A 17,307-nucleotide genomic window follows, 5' to 3' on the forward strand; every position below is an offset into this window, starting at 1 on the left:
AGCTGCTCACCCTGTCCACGGTAGCCCCGTTAATCATCAGTGGTGTGTGCGTCTCCTGCTGTCCTCTCCTATAATCCACGATCAGCTCCTTGGTTTTACCAATGTTCAGGAGCAGGCTGTTGTCCTGGCACCAGCGGTCCAGTACCTCAACCTCCTCCCGGTAGGCCTTCTCGTCGTTATCCGAGATCAGCCCCACCACCACCGTGTCGTCTGCGAACTTCACTATGGAGTTGGAGCTGAACTTGGCCACACAATCGTGTGTGTAGAGTGAGTACAGCAGGGGGCTCAGAACACAGCCCTGGGGGGACCCGATGCTCAGGGTGATGGTGTTGGAGGTCTGACCCCCCACTCTGACCGCCTGGGGTCTTTCACTCAGAAAGTCCAGTACCCAGGCGCTCAGGGCGGAGCTCAGACCCAGCTCGATCAGCTTGTCCACCAGTCTGGTGGGGACTATGGTGTTGAACGCTGAGCTGTAGTCAATGAACAACAGTCTCACATAGCCCCCCTTCTGACTGTCAAGGTGAGAGAGGGTGCTGTGCAGTACCTGGGAGACCGCGTCGTCAGTGGACCTGTTTGTCCTGTATGCAAATTGCATAGGGTCCATATCACTGGGGAGGGAGGCACAAATGTGGTCCTTGACCAGCCTCTCGAAACATTTCATGACCACAGAGGTGAGTGCCACCGGTCTGTAGTCATTTGGACATGTTGGGGAGGGTTTCTTCGGTACAGGGATGATGGTAGACATCTTGAAGCAGGCAGGGACCACTGACTCCGCCAGGGATTGATTAAATATGGCGGTGAACACCGGGGCCAGCTGGTTGGCACAGGACTTAAGTATGCGTCCTGTTATACCATCTGGGCCAGCAGCCTTCCTGGTGTTCAACTGCATAAATGCTCTTCTCACACTGTGTTCCGACAACGAGAGAGCGTCCCCGCCCGCCCGCGGTTGCCCCCCCCCCCCCCCCCCTCCACAACAGCCGGCGCGCCAGTGACGTCACTAGCCGGAGAGCCAGCAGCGCCACTGTCTACACCAAACCGAGCGTAGAAAGAGTTGAGCTTGTCCGCGAGGGGGCGCTGACTTTGTAGTCAGTTATTGTCTTCAGTCCCTGCCATAATCCTCTTGTGTCGTTTTATATAATATATAATTAGGGCTGTCAGTTTATCGCGTTAATTATATTAATTAATTACACAGCAAATGATCGCGTTATGAAAATTAACTCAAAATTAATTAAAAAAATAAAAGATTACCTTTTTTTTAAGATTTTTTCTTTTTTAATAAATCTCATTCATTCCATAAGAACGTAGAATAAACATTTACAAACTTTTTTTTTAAATGGTCCATTTGCATGTTCTTGGTATCTGATTCTAGGGACATCTATGGATCTCAGGGAATGAGATTTGACATCGACTATCTATCGTTCAATATGTGTTAAAGAAAAAAAATGCATCCATACATTCCCGTTTTATACCGTGGTGAATATGAGTATAGTTTTAGAGTAATCCTGTCTAATCCCAGAAACTACGCTATGCAGCAATACGTGCAATTCACTAAAAACGTTGCCGTTTCTCGCCTGTACACGCTACTATTTTGAAATCACATCTATATTATCTGTGTTATGTTTCATCATGAATGCATGAAACGGTGGGGGGGGGGGGGATGTCGTTTTTTGATGCTTTGATCGTCACCAATGGCACACGTTGTGGAGTAACATTACACACATATCTTGTGATCGAAGTGAAGTCATGGTTGGATCACAGCAGGATTGATACCATATAGGCCTTACCTTCACTAGGATGTACCCCAAAAAGAATATTCCAATTATCTGATTGCAAGTCCCAGTCTTGGTGTCGATCGTGTCGCCAACATAATCCACCACACATCATGCACCGGGAGCATTTCACGCTTCTCAATCCAATCTGGACAACTGCTCCCCTTGCCCGACAAATAAAAATCCGACGGAGACTTTTGATCGACGCCCAGGCCAAGATATAATGTTTCAAAGGGTGCTCGATACTGCCACCTGGGTGGATGCGGCTGGTATTGCACTTTGGCATACTCAGGATGATTCCCCATGTTAACCCCGAGTCCGTGTGCCTGTAATGAATGGAAATATCGAATAAAAGAAATAACGATGAAAACCCGACTATATGGGGGCAGCTGGGTGGCGCAGCGGACATTGCGCTCGTCACCAACGCAAGAGACACCGGGTTCGACTCCGGCTTGGGCCAGTCATCATACTAACTCAATTGGCAGAGTTAGCGGGTGGAAGTCGATGGGTGGTAATCTGGACGTTGTGGACAGCGACTCCTACAGGTCGGTTGGGGACGCCTGCACAGCAGAGACAGGAAATGGCGGGGGTAGTGTGAGCCTCCCACACGTTACACCTCGCCAATGAGAGTCCACGCTGGCAGGTGAAAAGATGTGACAGGCTGCCTCCTCGTGTATCGGAGGGGACACGTGATGCAAGGCTTCTATCCTCCCTACAACCGGCCAGTGGGGGGCATATGCAACGTTCAAGACAGGTGAGGGGAGAATTGGCACAGCGGGTAATTGGGATGGGAGAAAAAATAGAAAAAGAGGAGAAAAAGTGGATAAAAAAAAAGAAAAAACCTGACTATACTCGGGTCTGGTGCTGAACGGTTGGCGAGTTAACCCGACTTTACTCGGGCCTGGCGCTGATTGAGTTAAGGTGAACTGGTGACTTAGGTGTGATGACCTTTAGATTAATCTGTCTAGTTTAGTTAGGAAGTTTATTTTCCCCCATGTCTGCTTTTTTGCAGCACCACAAACATGGGAACTCTCTAACTCCTCCCCCCCCCCCCCCCCTCACCCCCTCCCCCCCCCCCCCCCTTCCCTCCCCCATCTCTCTGAGTGCCTGTCTCCTAGCGCTGACTAAGGTGATGGATGCCTCGGGGTCTTGGCCAAGATTGCAGTGACTGCTCTACATGCACCACCGAGGCCTTGGATCAGCTACTTACCGTCGTCTGTCCGTGGTCCTGTCAACTGGTGTGTCAACGCGGTTTCATTGCTGGGTTAAGTACTTCTATTCTATTCACATAATATGCTTACTTCATATATCTACTCTATTCACATATATGCTTACCACTTGTATCTATTGCTATGTCCGCCTACTACAATCACACGAGCTGTCTAACGCCTGTCCCGTCTCCCTGTCCCCCTGTGAGTTGCTGTCCTGGAGTGCTGACCGGAGTGTCGGACGTCCCATGATGAAGGCCGGGAGGAAGCGACCCTCTCTGCGTGCCCTCCTGTCTCCGGAGGTCTCGTAGTGGTGACCGGAGTGCTGGACGTCCCGCGATGATGTCGGGGAGGTCGCGACCCTCTCTGCGCCGCCCCCTATCTCCCTGTCTCCGGCTGTCCCTGAGCAACGACCGGAGTGTTGAATGTCCCGTGATTAAGACGGGGAGGACGCAACCCTCTTTGCGCCGCCCCTGTGCCTCAAATAGATTCGCTATCAGCTCTATCTTCAATCTTTCAAAATGTTCAGTTGCTATCGCTATCAGCTCTATCTTTAATCTTTCAAAATGTTCAGTTGCTATTGCATGCACTCATCTGTGTTTCACTACACACTTGAGTGCATGCTTACCAACTGTTAGTCTGCAACACTACTATCACCGACATCCAGGGGTGCAGTCGTAATATGGGCGAAGGCCAAACGCCCGCGCACGCGCATACATGTTCCCTCGGTTGCGCACAGAACAGATGATACACCTTGTCTCATCCTTCCAGTCGAGAGATCAAGCAACCCCCCACCTACAGGGCTTGTATTTGGTTGTCGGTATCCTATTATTATGCAAAGTCTAGGTGATAAGTGCCGGAGACGAGTCATTTTTGTGTGGCCGGCCGGCACTTACCACCTAGACTTTGCATAATAATAGGATGCGCGCACTTCGGCCTCAGTGACGAAGCCCAAACGTCGTTTGACCGCGTATGCCCAGCACTGCACCCCTGCCGACATCTAAGAAGGGAGATCCCCCCTTGAATGGCCCTTCTAAGGTTTCTCTCCTCCACACTGCCTGTGGAGCATTTTTCCCTATTGTTAGGTTTTAGTGAGTTTTTCCTTACCTTCGCGTGGGGTATGTCTGGGAGTGCTTGCATTCTTTCATTTATTTGCATTTATTTTTAATTTGTTGGACCTTATGGTGTTCTTGTTCTGTTCTTGACTTATTGTTATGTTTTCTTCTTGACTTGTTTAAAGAAGACCTGTACGGCCCATGGGGACATTAACGTGTGTTGTCGGGCCTTATAAATAAATTTGATTTGAACATTTTATTTATGTGTAGTTTTGTATATAACTCACCGTCCTCCAAGCAGCCGAGAGGAGAAGGGCCGTCGTCTGAAAGGACAGTAAAAAGAGCAAAAAATCTATTGAATATCTTTAGCGTATATCTCTGATATTATTTAGAGAGTAATGTAAATATAATATATAAATATATCCTTTCTTTTTGCCTCGTCTTGTTGTCTTATTGTTATGATTCTATATGCTGTGTGATTTCATATGCTTTTTTCTGCTTATTTCTGTATGTACACTCGACGTGACTGTAAACGAGGGAAACCTCAGTTGCCTTTCGGGTTTAAATAAAGGTTTGAAATTAAATTAAATACATATCGCAGTGCGTTAATTAAGCAATAACACATGAAGAGGAGTGCTATATTGTGGTTATTGTGGTACTCTACCACTGGAACGAGGCCATGGGCAAGGTTCCGTAGATCAGCCACACCGGTGCCAATAAACCAACCTATAGCAGTATGTTATTGCTTTTATAAAAATCCCTTTTATATACTCCTCTCAAACACACAGTTAAACAAAAGACAAAGGCTTTATTTTGGTCATCCAACAATAACAATTAGTTACAGTGTAAGGTACCAGTTCCTCGGTAATAAGCACTCATGGAATGTATCGTCCAATCAAATCTCTAAGATTTTTGGCCTGTTTATTGTTTGGACTCCGCCTAGCCACATGGACCCGCGCCATCTTCGCTGTCAACACGCCGAGAGGACCGAGGCGGTAATAAAGACTTTATCGTATCTGTGGCGTAATCGTCCCAATTGCCATCATAAACCAAACTGAACCAACACGTGTGTTTGGAACTAAACGTCGTATAATGCGGATTAAAGCGGGTTCATTCTAAATGCATTAGCAGCCACTTTCTCCCTCTCGGCTGCATTTCCGCGGCATCGCGTCTTCCATTAGTCCAATCATTACAGCTTTACTCCAAACATGATCAAAGTGGTTGTGTGAGGCAGCGCCAAGTCGGTGGGCTTTAGAAGAAGCATCGCAGGAACTAAAAACAGATCCCCGAACCCTCGGCATCCATTAGCATCCATGTTATGAATAAGTAATACACCGTGGGGCAAACTGGGAATAGTCTCCGCATTTAGAGCGAACTCGGATGAATCACATCTTTTATGGGAGACACTGTCTACAGAGGCAAAGGGAGATTGGGTACAAATAAAACCTTTAAACGAAGAAGCATATGAGTTTTTTTTTTTTTTTTCTTACTCGTACTTCTGCCAGTTCAAATTCTTTGGAGTATGCTTGTAAAACATCACCTAGAAGTACTATTAAAGGGGCACTTCACCAAAAACCTCTAAACAGTTTTGCACACATTCAATTAGTTTGAGAGTAAATTAGTTTGAATAATGGCCACCAGTGATGTCGTCGGTGACATTGAATCCTTGTGTTAATTATAGCTCAATGAAATGATAAGGTAGCGGTGCCTATAAGACCAGGTATTGCTATTTATCATCTACAATACATCATTTCATGGTTTCAAGCATTGTTTTCTTTTGGTGAAGTGCCCCTTTAAGATAAAGAAGATTCAAATATAGTCTTCTAATGATAATTAAAACCTTGCATACTTCAGAACTTAAAACTTGACTTATATGTCTGTTCCTCTGAAGGCTGCATTTCTACATAAAGAAAGCAATACTGCCAAGTTGAAAATAACTTTCATCAAATGAAGTCAGATGACCATGCAAACATATATAAATGTATCATATTGGTTCACAATGCAAGACACTAATGTTATTGTAAGTAAATGTAAATGAACATGTAAATAAAATAACACACATAACGTACAGGAGCATGGCCAAGCACAGGACCTTTGTTATTGTCAATGATACTCCATCACCACCTAGTGGCTTAAATGTTATACTACAACAAAGAGGCTAACAGTGTTAGGCAAACAGTAATGCTCAAAGATTATTACACTGTTATGAGTATACATATATTAGTACACATCTATTTGATTAACCAACTAACTGTTTACTAATAGGGAAAAGACACTACAAGGATTCTTGTAGATTTATTCAATTAATTGGGCATCAAAGTTGCCTTACAGCCTTTCAAAATGGGCGTTCTGAGGATGTGAGATCCTCTGTGAGAGCAGTTAGAGAGATAGAGATGTCACCCTCATTTTATAAATATGTGTGAGAGCCTAATTGGTCACAATTCCTTAAATTTTCTTTTTACATTTCTTTTTTTATTATAATTTGTATTTGTATTTGTATTTTTTTTAAATGTTGTGGCAATTCTCAGCTAATTCTGTCAGAAGTTTCTATTGCAATTTCTTCTTGAAAATGTGTCTAGAACAACAATTCCATGCTTCATTAGCTTGAGCATTCTGCTAGTTAAATCTTGTAGTGTCTTTCAACCCTCGGGAAATACACTATTATGGATGGATTTCACTCTATTACATTATGGATTTGACCGGGATTACAGCAGTTGGATTCCTTTCAAATACTTTGAATAAGGGATGTACCACAACCACTTCTTCACTAGTGATTATAATAATAGTGATAATAGTGATAATTCCAAGCACTAAACGTCCACTAGACCTGGACCAGTGCTTTAGGTTTGTTGAGAAAATATGGCTAAGATACGCCAGTACTTTGTTTGAGCAATGTCACACAGTGGCCATTTTGTTCTTATGTCATGCTCAGGTTGGGATTTTTGGGATGTTCCAACCTGAGCATGATATAAGGATAAAAATGGCAGCTGAGTGAATATGGTCAATAGCCTACATATTTCTCCATTAGACAGATCTAATACTGTACTTTACATGTGTCAAAAAGTTTAAAAAATTTCCCTGCTTTGATTTCCACATTTACATTACATAATAGTATTGTAGTTTAGCATTAGGGAAGTACTCCAACCCTGATTCTGTATGTTAAAATTTTCAATCAGTCCTGTATCCTATACATGCTTCAGCACTGTATCAGTGAATCCCATCTTTGAATGTTCCTTTCAGTCTTCTTGCCAGATAGGGGATTCCAAATTTTTTGTACTTGCCTGGTGACTATTAGGCAAGAATAATTTCAGTGGAAAGTATTTGAAAGGACCTGGCAGGCTACAGATTAGTAAAGCCAATGGGAGCGGAGAAGCTACTGCCATTGGGTACCTTTTGATCTCATTTGACTGTCAGAGCTCTCTGGGAAAATGTAGGTGGGACGATATGGGTTTTCCTCGATTGGCTCTGAGCAAGGTGATGGAAGACAGAACATACAGAGTGACACACAGTAAAAATACAAACGGACACACGGACGACAGACACATCCTTGTCAGACACAGACATACAGACAACATCTGGACAAACACACAGAGGACACTAAGTAGCAATAAGGTGTCCTTACCGGGTATTCTGTGTATCTGTTTAAACATACTCTTGTACCAGTCTTTGGACTTCTCTGTGTTCTGAAAATGAGATATACAGTAAATGAATGAATGAATGAATGAATGATTTTATTTCAGTCTTCTTTTATAAAGCAATGTACAGTAGTAGAAAATGTATAAAAGAAAGAAAATGACCAAAAAGGTGTAGGCTGAAGCCGAGGCTTATAATTGCCTACCCTTTTTACATTACATTATTTACAAAAAAACAAACAAAAAAACATAATTCAGTACATCATTTTGCAAAAACAAAAGATTACAAAAGTTTCATAGTTTTATATACAAAACGTATACACATTTATTTATATATATATATATATATATATATCTTTTTTGTCACGATTTTAATACATTTATGTTATAATAAAATATAATTAGGATAATAATAAGGTTGTATATTTATGTATCACCTTATATTTTAATAATTTCTTATATGTATGTATCGAACTACACATTTTAACTTCTTTGTCACAGTTATTCCATAGTTTTACCCCTTTTTATATTTGTCCTTGCCTTTGCGATATTGAAGACACAAGTTCCCCTAAGTTTATACCGGCTCTCTCTAGTTTGGAACAACTCCTGAATAGTTTTGAGAGAGTTCACAAGATTTCATGCCAAAACCCGTTCAGATGAAGACCAGTGCTGCTCCGATAAGGACCATATAGCCGTCAAAAAGGAAGGTACTGGAGACACGGATCATATTTAGAAACATATTTAATAGGGTGCAAAGAAATCACTAATGTTTCAACACAAACGTGTCTTCTTCAGAGTGAAAAAGTTAATTGTTTTAATTAATAGACATAACTCAAACCATAAACAAGGTGGCCTGTTGGGATGTTAGATCCCAATGTGAAAAACTGTGATTTTATATGTCTGCTCTTTATGTGCTCATTTTAAATTCTTTATTTAATTTTTTGTGAAGCACTTTGAGCTGCAGTTTCTGTATGAAAGGTGCTATACAAATAAAGTTTTATTATTATTAATATTATAACTGAGGGTCGGGATTTGACTGACAATTGCAGAAGTGGGCAGGGCAGGCGGCTGGGTGGCGCAGTGGACATTGCGCTCGTCACCAACGCAAGAGACACCGGGTTCGACTCCGGCTGTCGGCGTTGCCTCCGGCTTGGGCCAGCCGTCAACGTCATACTAAGTCGATGGGTGGTAATCTGGACGTTGTGGAGAGCGACTCCTACAGGTCGGTTAGGGACGCCTGCACAGCAGAGTCAGGAAATGGCGGGGGTAGTGTGAGCCTCCCATACGTTACACCTCGCCAATGAGAGTCCGCGCTGGCAGGTGAAAAGATGTGACAGGCTGCCTCCTCGTGTATCGGAGGGGACACGTGATGCAAGGCTTCTATCCTCCCTACAACCGGCCAGTGGGGGGCATATGCGAGCAACGTTCAAGACAGGGGAGGGAAGAATTGGCACAGTGGAATTGGGATGGGAGAAAAATAGAAAGAGGAGAAAAAGTGGATAAAAAAAATAAATAAAAAGAAGTGGGCAGGGCATATAATTATGATGATAGTGTCCAAAAGGAGATTAAGATAATCCATTAATTCACGTTCTATAAATGTATGTATTGAATAGCGGTAATATGATTGGATAATGAGAGCTCGGGGAGGGTCAGATTTTTCTTCTTTGGTGAACAGGAGTTGAGGCATGGAGTAGGACTTTGTACTGGAACACAAGTCTGTGTGCACTGTGATAAGAAGCTGTCCTGCTACCAGGGAACCATGATAAAGTGTTTGTAACTTAGTAACTGTATACATAAATAGCATTTGGAGGCTGCAATTCGAAACTGGCCTCCGTAAATGTCCAAACTCCCCACCCCCACTCCCTCCTAATAGACAGTCTCCTCCCCACCGCATGTATATATTCTCTCCCAGCCGTATGTATATTTCTCTCCCACACACCCACCCCCTCCAAATGTACAGTCTCCTCCCCACCGTATGTATATTTCTCTCCCACCCACCCACCCCCTCCTAATGTACAGTCCCCTCCCCATCATATGTATATACTCTGTCAGGATCAGCTTGTGACTGCAACTTGTTCCTGTTTGCGGACGACTCAGCCCTGCTGGTCTCTAACAAGAACAAGTTACAGGTTGAAAAAGCCCTCAGCTCGGAACTAGGCAAAATCTGCATAAAGCTCGCCGACAACAAACTATCATTACACATGGGCAAAACAGAGTCCATTCTCCTCGGTTCAAATAACAAACTCAGCAAGACCGACAGCTTCTCGGTTACAGTGGGTGACAATATTGTCACAAGGAAAGATGAAATTACCTACCTGGGTTCCATCCTAGAGGCTAATCTTTCCTGTGACAAAATGGCATCCAATGTAATAAAAAAAGTCAACCAACGAACTCGATTCTTGTACCGGATCTCCTCTCTGGTAAACAAGAATACCCTGAAGACTCTGGCAGGAGCACTCATTCAAGGGTACTACGACTATGCTTGCACCTCATGGTACCAAAGCACCTCAAAGGCACTAAAAAACAAATGACAAACATCTCAAAACAAGCTAGTCAGACTACTGCTTGACCTGACTCCTAGAACCCACCTCACCCCTGCCCACTTTGACAACCTAGGATGGCTTAGAGTAGACGACAGAGTACAGCAACTTGCAATGGGCCTGGTCTACAAGATACACTACGCGACCAAGGTACCCATGTACATGTCAAAATACTTCCCAAAGGTCAGTGAATACCACGATCACAACACCAGAGGGAGCTCCACAAATCATGTTAAACCCAGATTCGGCTCAAACAAGGGACTAAACACGTTTCGCAATTATGCCACATCAATGTGGAACGCCCTACCCAAAGCTGTAAAGGAATGTGAATCACTACCCACTTTCAAAAACACTCTCAAAGAACACCTACGGGAGACTGCAATTCGAAACTGGCCCCTACAAATGTCCTAACCCAGTTGTACAGTAAATGACAAAGTATGGCTTTGTTAGTATTCCAATGTACAGTGTACAGTGTCCCCCCCCCCTACCCAACCCCCCCCCCACCTCCAATGTACAGCCCCCACCCACCCAACCCCACCCCACCCACCCAACCTCCTTCAATGTACAGTTTCTACGTCAAATGTATATACACTCTTTTTCTGGACACTTTTTGTATCACAAACAGTACTGTATTTGCAAATCTGATATGTCATAAATGTATAGATGTAGCAGTACTGTCTATCTGTATGTCATGTATGTCATATATGTTATGATGAATTGAAAATGGGGGACCCTGATGTAAACAAGACGAAAGTCTTTCTCTGGTCTGCATCCCCTTAACAATTGTATGTATTGAGCTGTACTGTACTGTACCCATTCTGCAATCTGTTAATACACTTTTCAATTCAATTCAATTCAATCTATGGGTAACAGAACTGTATATTTGAATATCGTATATGTCACAAATGTAACAGTACTAAATACCTGTATGTCCCTATGCCATAAATGTCATGTATGTTGAGTATGTCATAAATGTCAATATGAATTGAAAATGGGGGACCCTGATGTAAACAAGACAAACGTCTTTCTCTGGTCTGCATCCCCTTAACAATTGTGTGTATTGAGCCGTACTGTATTGTACCCATTCTGCAATCTGTTAAATAAAGTTTTCATTCATTCATTCATTCATTCATTCACTCAACCTGTACAGGAAACCATGATAAAGTGTTTGTAACTTAGTAACTGTAGTTACTCAACCTGTACAGGAAACCATGATAAAGTGTTTGTAACTTAGTACCTTTAGTTACTAAACCCATACAGGAAACCATGATACAAGTGTTTGTAACTTAGTAACTGTAGTTACTCAACCTGTACAGGAAACCATGATAAAGTGTTTGTAACTTAGTACCTTTAGTTACTAAACCCATACAGGAAACCATGATACAAGTGTTTGTAACTTAGTAACTTTAGTAACAGAACCCTCTCTGTGAGCCTAACAAACTGCTCCTCCCAGAAAGCAAACCTCACCCACGGAGTCCCACAGGGTTCGATCCTTTCTCTTTAACCTCTACATGCTCCCACTCAGTCAGATCATCACTCGGCACAACATCTCATTCCATGCCGATGATACACAGATCTACCTGCCACTCACCACAGATGACCCCACTGGCTTAACCCGACTAAAGGACTGCCTGGGAAACATCAAGGAGTGGATGTCACAAAACTTCATGCAGCTAAATGAGAGCAAAAACTAAATAATCCGGTTCGGCACATCCACCTCTGTCACCCAGATCACCAACAACATGGGTACTCTGTCCACCCTGATAAAACCAAAAACCTGGAGGTCCTTTTTGACTGAAAACATTCCTCTCCCCCAGCGACCTTCAGAGGGTCATCCTCACTCTGATATTCTCAAGACTGGACTATTGCAACGCCCTCTATTCTGGTGTGGCAGACAAAAACATCAACCGCCTTCAACTTGTCCAGAACGCAGCCGCCAGGCTCGTGACGGGCACCAAGATGAGGGACCACATCTCCCCAGTCCTTGTATCCCTACACTGGCTCCCGGTAAAACAACGAATTCCTTTCAAGATCCTCATGTTCACTTACAAAGCCCTAAACGGTCTCGCCTCAGCTTACATAAAGGAACTCCTGGGCCCTCATTTATCAATGCTGCGTACGCACAGATATGTGCGTAAACCGTGCGTACGATCATTTCTAAGCAAAGTGTGGGATTTATCAATATGAACGTGTGCTTGAGATTGTGTGTACATCTCCGCACAGCTCCGACCGTGTGTACATGGCACCAAGCGGTAGAATAGGAAAACGACAACAGACGGAATAAGCTTTCATGCATTCGAGTTTCAACACCGACGTGTTCGGTATGACTCATAATTAATTATAGTTAATTGTAAAATAGAGACATGAGTGTAATTATTGTCAAACCCTATAAATAGCATTTGGAATAGGTCTTTCCTGTGAATGAATGCAGCATGGTTTATCTAGCGTTATCGGAATACTTCTCACTGGGTGCGCACCGCGGGGAGTTGTTTTCAGAGATAGGGCAGTCTATTTGCAGAGAGAACTTAATATTAAGTAGAGTCCGCTACCCGTGACGCATTCTCCTTGATTTGTACCGCAATTTGGGACCCAAATTGGAGCGTGGAACAAAACGCACAAATTCCATCCCCGTGCACATTCAAGTCCTCTCCATCCTGGGATCTTTGGCCACTGGCACGGTCCAGCGTGATATCGAGCAATAGACTGTGTACCCATGTAGCTGTCAAAGCTCCATCAATAAACAAATTCAGTTATGTGAATAGAAAGGGATTACACTCAGTCAATGTACATGCGATGCGCATTTGGCTGATAAATGTCGTTGCTGGTGGCCGAGAGGAATGCACAACTTGTATTTAATTAAATTGTAATGTTATTACTGGGGTATCTGTTATTAAAATATCACTTAAATGCAGGTGATCGGGGTTATCCACTGAAGCCATAGTTAATGACTCTGACCAACCCAATGAGCCAACAGGAGTGCAATTATAATGGGCTCACACATGCACAAGAGCCATTTAGAGCGCAGTTGGCCTGCTTGTTTGGCACAGAGGGGCAGATGCAGAACACCCACCTCCAAACGCCTCAAGAGGATTATACAGCAGTTTTAAGGGGTCCTACTAATCACCATAAAGTACCACAAAGAACCACAAAGTACCCCCCAAAATACCACAAAGTACCCTAAAGATACCCCAAAGTACCACAAAATACCCCAAAGTGCCTGGAAATATACCACAAAGTACCCCCAAATTGCCAAATATACCCTAAAATACCACAAAGTATCACAAAATACCCCAAAGAACCTCAAAGTGCCCCAAAGTATATCCCCAAAATACCACAAAATACCTAAAATGTGCACATTTCCCGGAAATATTTCTTATTCTGTTAATCATACCAGCATGGAATGCTCATGGATGCTCACCAACATTTACCCGAAAGCACACCATTCTATTCTGAGCTCTTTCATGGTTGTGTCACCAACTGTCCAGTAGAGGGCAACAAAAGAAACGTCTGCTATTTGCTACAGCTAGCTACTTCTTTTTCTCTTCCTCCTCCTTTTCCTTTTTCCTCTGACTTAATCTACCACCATCCCAACCATCCTTTCTGGAAGAAAAAAACACCATGGCCTACACACGGGAACTAATGAATAAAAGATGTCAGATATGCATGTGTGAAAAACCATTTATAGCTTTATAATTGCCTCTCCTTCACTAATTCACACATGCACTCAGAGCAATGGCAGCCAGATGCCATGCAAGGTGCTAGCCTGCTCATTGGGAGCAATTTGGGGTTCAGCACCTCAAATGTGCTAAAAACAAGATTACAAATATCACAAAAGAAAATGGTCAGACTACTGCTTGACCTTACTCCTAAAACCCACCTCACCCCTGCCCACATTGACTACCTCGGATGGCTTAGAGTAGACGACAGAGTACAGCAACTTGCAATGGGCCTGGTCTACAAGATACACTACACCACTCAGGTACCCATGTACATGTCGAAATACTTCCCAAAGGTCAGTGAATACCACGACCACAACACCAGAGGGAGTTCCACAAATCATGTGCAACCCAGATTCAGCACAAACAAGGGACTAAACACGTTTAGCAATTATGCCACAACAATGTGGAACGCCCTACCCACCCACAGCCGTAAAAAATTTGAATCCCTACCCACATTCAAACCCACTCTCAAAGAGCACCTACGGGAGGCTGCAATTCGAAACTGGCCACCGTAAATGTCCAAACCCCCCCCACCGCCACCTCCTCCTAATAGACAGTCTCCTCCCCACCGCATGTATTCTCTCCCACCCCCCCACCCCCCTCCTAATGGACAGTCTCCTGCCCACCGTATGTATATATTTTCTCCCACCCACCCACCCCCTCCTAATGTACAGTCTCCTCCTCATCATATGTATATATTTACTGTTAGGATCTCTGGGTAACAGTACTGTATATTTGCACCCTTGAGCTAGTGTGTTGTAGTATGACAGGTGTATTATGTCCGTCTGTTCTCTGTCTCCTTGGTTGGCCTGCATGTATTTTTTCTATTTTCTTGTCTTTCTGTTTTTCTGCTGCGCCCCAGGCGCAATATAAATAAATGTATCATATCATATTATATTATATCATATCAACTTTAGTTACTCAACTGTACAGGAAACCAATGATAAAAGTGTTTGCAACTTAGTCACTTTAGTTACTCAACCTGTACAGGAAACCATGATATAGTGTTTGTAACTTAGTAACTGTAGTTATTCAACCCGTACAGGAAACCATGTTAAAGTGTTTGTAACTTAGTAACTTGTACTCACCCGTACAGGAAACCATGTTAAAGTGTTTGTAACTTAGTAACTTGTACTCACCCGTACAGGAAACCATGTTAAAGTGTTTGTAACTTAGTAACTTGTACTCACCCGTACAGGAAACCATGTTAAAGTGTTTGTAACTTAGTAACTTGTACTCACCCGTACAGGAAACCATGATAAAGTGTTTGTAACTTAGTAACTTGTACTCACCCGTACAGGAAACCATGTTAAAGTGTTTGTAACTTAGTAACTTGTACTCACCCGTACAGGAAACCATGTTAAAGTGTTTGTAACTTAGTAACTTGTACTCACCCGTACAGGAAACCATGTTAAAGTGTTTGTAACTTAGTAACTTGTACTCACCCGTACAGGAAACCATGATAAAGTGTTTGTAACTTAGTAACTTGTACTCACCCGTACAGGAAACCATGTTAAAGTGTTTGTAACTTAGTAACTTGTACTCACCCGTACAGGAAACCACGTTAAAGTGTTTGTAACTTAGTAACTTGTACTCACCCGTACAGGAAACCACGATAAAGTGTTTGTAACTTAGTAACTTGTACTCACCCGTACAGGAAACCATGATAAAGTGTTTGTAACTTAGTAACTTGTACTCACCCGTACAGGAAACCATGTTAAAGTGTTTGTAACTTAGTAACTTGTACTCACCCGTACAGGAAACCATGTTAAAGTGTTTGTAACTTAGTAACTTGTACTCACCCGTACAGGAAACCATGTTAAAGTGTTTGTAACTTAGTAACTTGTACTCACCCGTACAGGAAACCATGTTAAAGTGTTTGTAACTTAGTAACTTGTACTCACCCGTACAGGAAACCATGTTAAAGTGTTTGTAACTTAGTAACTTGTACTCACCCGTACAGGAAACCATGTTAAAGTGTTTGTAACTTAGTAACTTGTACTCACCCGTACAGGAAACCATGTTAAAGTGTTTGTAACTTAGTAACTTGTACTCACCCGTACAGGAAACCATGTTAAAGTGTTTGTAACTTAGTAACTTGTACTCACCCGTACAGGAAACCATGTTAAAGTGTTTGTAACTTAGTAACTTGTACTCACCCGTACAGGAAACCATGTTAAAGTGTTTGTAACTTAGTAACTTGTACTCACCCGTACAGGAAACCATGTTAAAGTGTTTGTAACTTAGTAACTTGTACTCACCCGTACAGGAAACCATGTTAAAGTGTTTGTAACTTAGTAACTTGTACTCACCCGTACAGGAAACCATGTTAAAGTGTTTGTAACTTAGTAACTTGTACTCACCCGTACAGGAAACCATGTTAAAGTGTTTGTAACTTAGTAACTTGTACTCACCCGTACAGGAAACCATGTTAAAGTGTTTGTAACTTAGTAACTTGTACTCACCCGTACAGGCACGATGGGCTGGCTGAGTGGAGGTAGGACAGGCGAGTGCATGGACATCCTCATCCTCTTGCCGTCCATGTCTGGGACAGGGCTAACAGGAGCTGCAGGAGAGTCTCTGTCTGGTCCAGGGCTAACAGGAGCTGCAGGAGAGTGTCTGGCTGGTCCAGGTGATTTGTCTCTCTCTGGTGTTGGCTCTGGAAAAACAAACAAATGAAAAACGTGAAAGATGTGCGACTGGAGGGAGGAGAATTCAGGGATGTACTGATGCTACACTTTTACTGCCAGAAACAACTAATTATTAGGGATCGTCGATACTGAGCACCATTAAAGGTGCTGTAAGTGTTTTTTTTTTTTTTTTGCAAGAATAAGTGGTCTACATGTTAAAATAATAGCTCTACATTCCGACAGCCTTCACTGATATAGAGTGTTTGGTCAGTAAGATGGGTGTCCCAGTCCCACCGCCTGCAGTAAACAGAAAATAAATATCCTGGTATCTCGTTCCCACTTTATCCAATCAGGAGAGAGAACTCCTGAGAGCAAATTATGTGCTTGAAACAAGTAAAGTAATCTGCCAGTGCAGTGGCTAGATTGCTTGAAAGAAATAAAAGTATCGATTCTCTCTCCTGATTGGATAAAGTGGGAACGGGAAACGCTGACAGGGTGTTTTTTTCTGAAGAAAAGAAAAGAAAAAAGGTTTCCAACTTAAAAGGTGCTTCAGTTCTTCCCAAAGCTTGCACACCTTTATTTAGGCTCTCCAGGCTCTCAGGTCTTTATGTCTGGAACATGAAAAGAACCACTGGAGCACACGGGCATCTCGCTACAGGTATTTCACCTTTATGTGGAAATCCCCCCCAGCGTTTCGGTCAACAGACCTTCTTCAGGGTGTTAGTCTGTTGACCGAGCAGTGAGTTGCTCCAGT

The 17,307-nt window shown here is 43.0% G+C and overlaps 1 protein-coding gene across 1 annotated transcript in view; it reads right to left on the minus strand.

The window, feature by feature from the left end:
• The window catches only part of LOC311234615 (sorbin and SH3 domain-containing protein 1-like), a 96,618-nt gene that overhangs the window by 60,951 nt on the left and 18,360 nt on the right, over nucleotides 1-17,307 (minus strand). The window contains 4 exon segments of the mRNA XM_084321862.1: nucleotides 4,320-4,355; nucleotides 7,423-7,497; nucleotides 7,655-7,715; nucleotides 16,389-16,582. Of these exon segments, the coding sequence (XP_084177988.1) occupies nucleotides 4,320-4,355; nucleotides 7,423-7,497; nucleotides 7,655-7,715; nucleotides 16,389-16,582 (366 nt within the window).

Source organism: Notolepis coatsorum (assembly GCF_963971535.1).
Source record: "Notolepis coatsorum genome assembly, chromosome: 9".
In the NCBI taxonomy this organism is placed as follows: Eukaryota; Metazoa; Chordata; class Actinopteri; order Aulopiformes; family Paralepididae; genus Notolepis; species Notolepis coatsorum.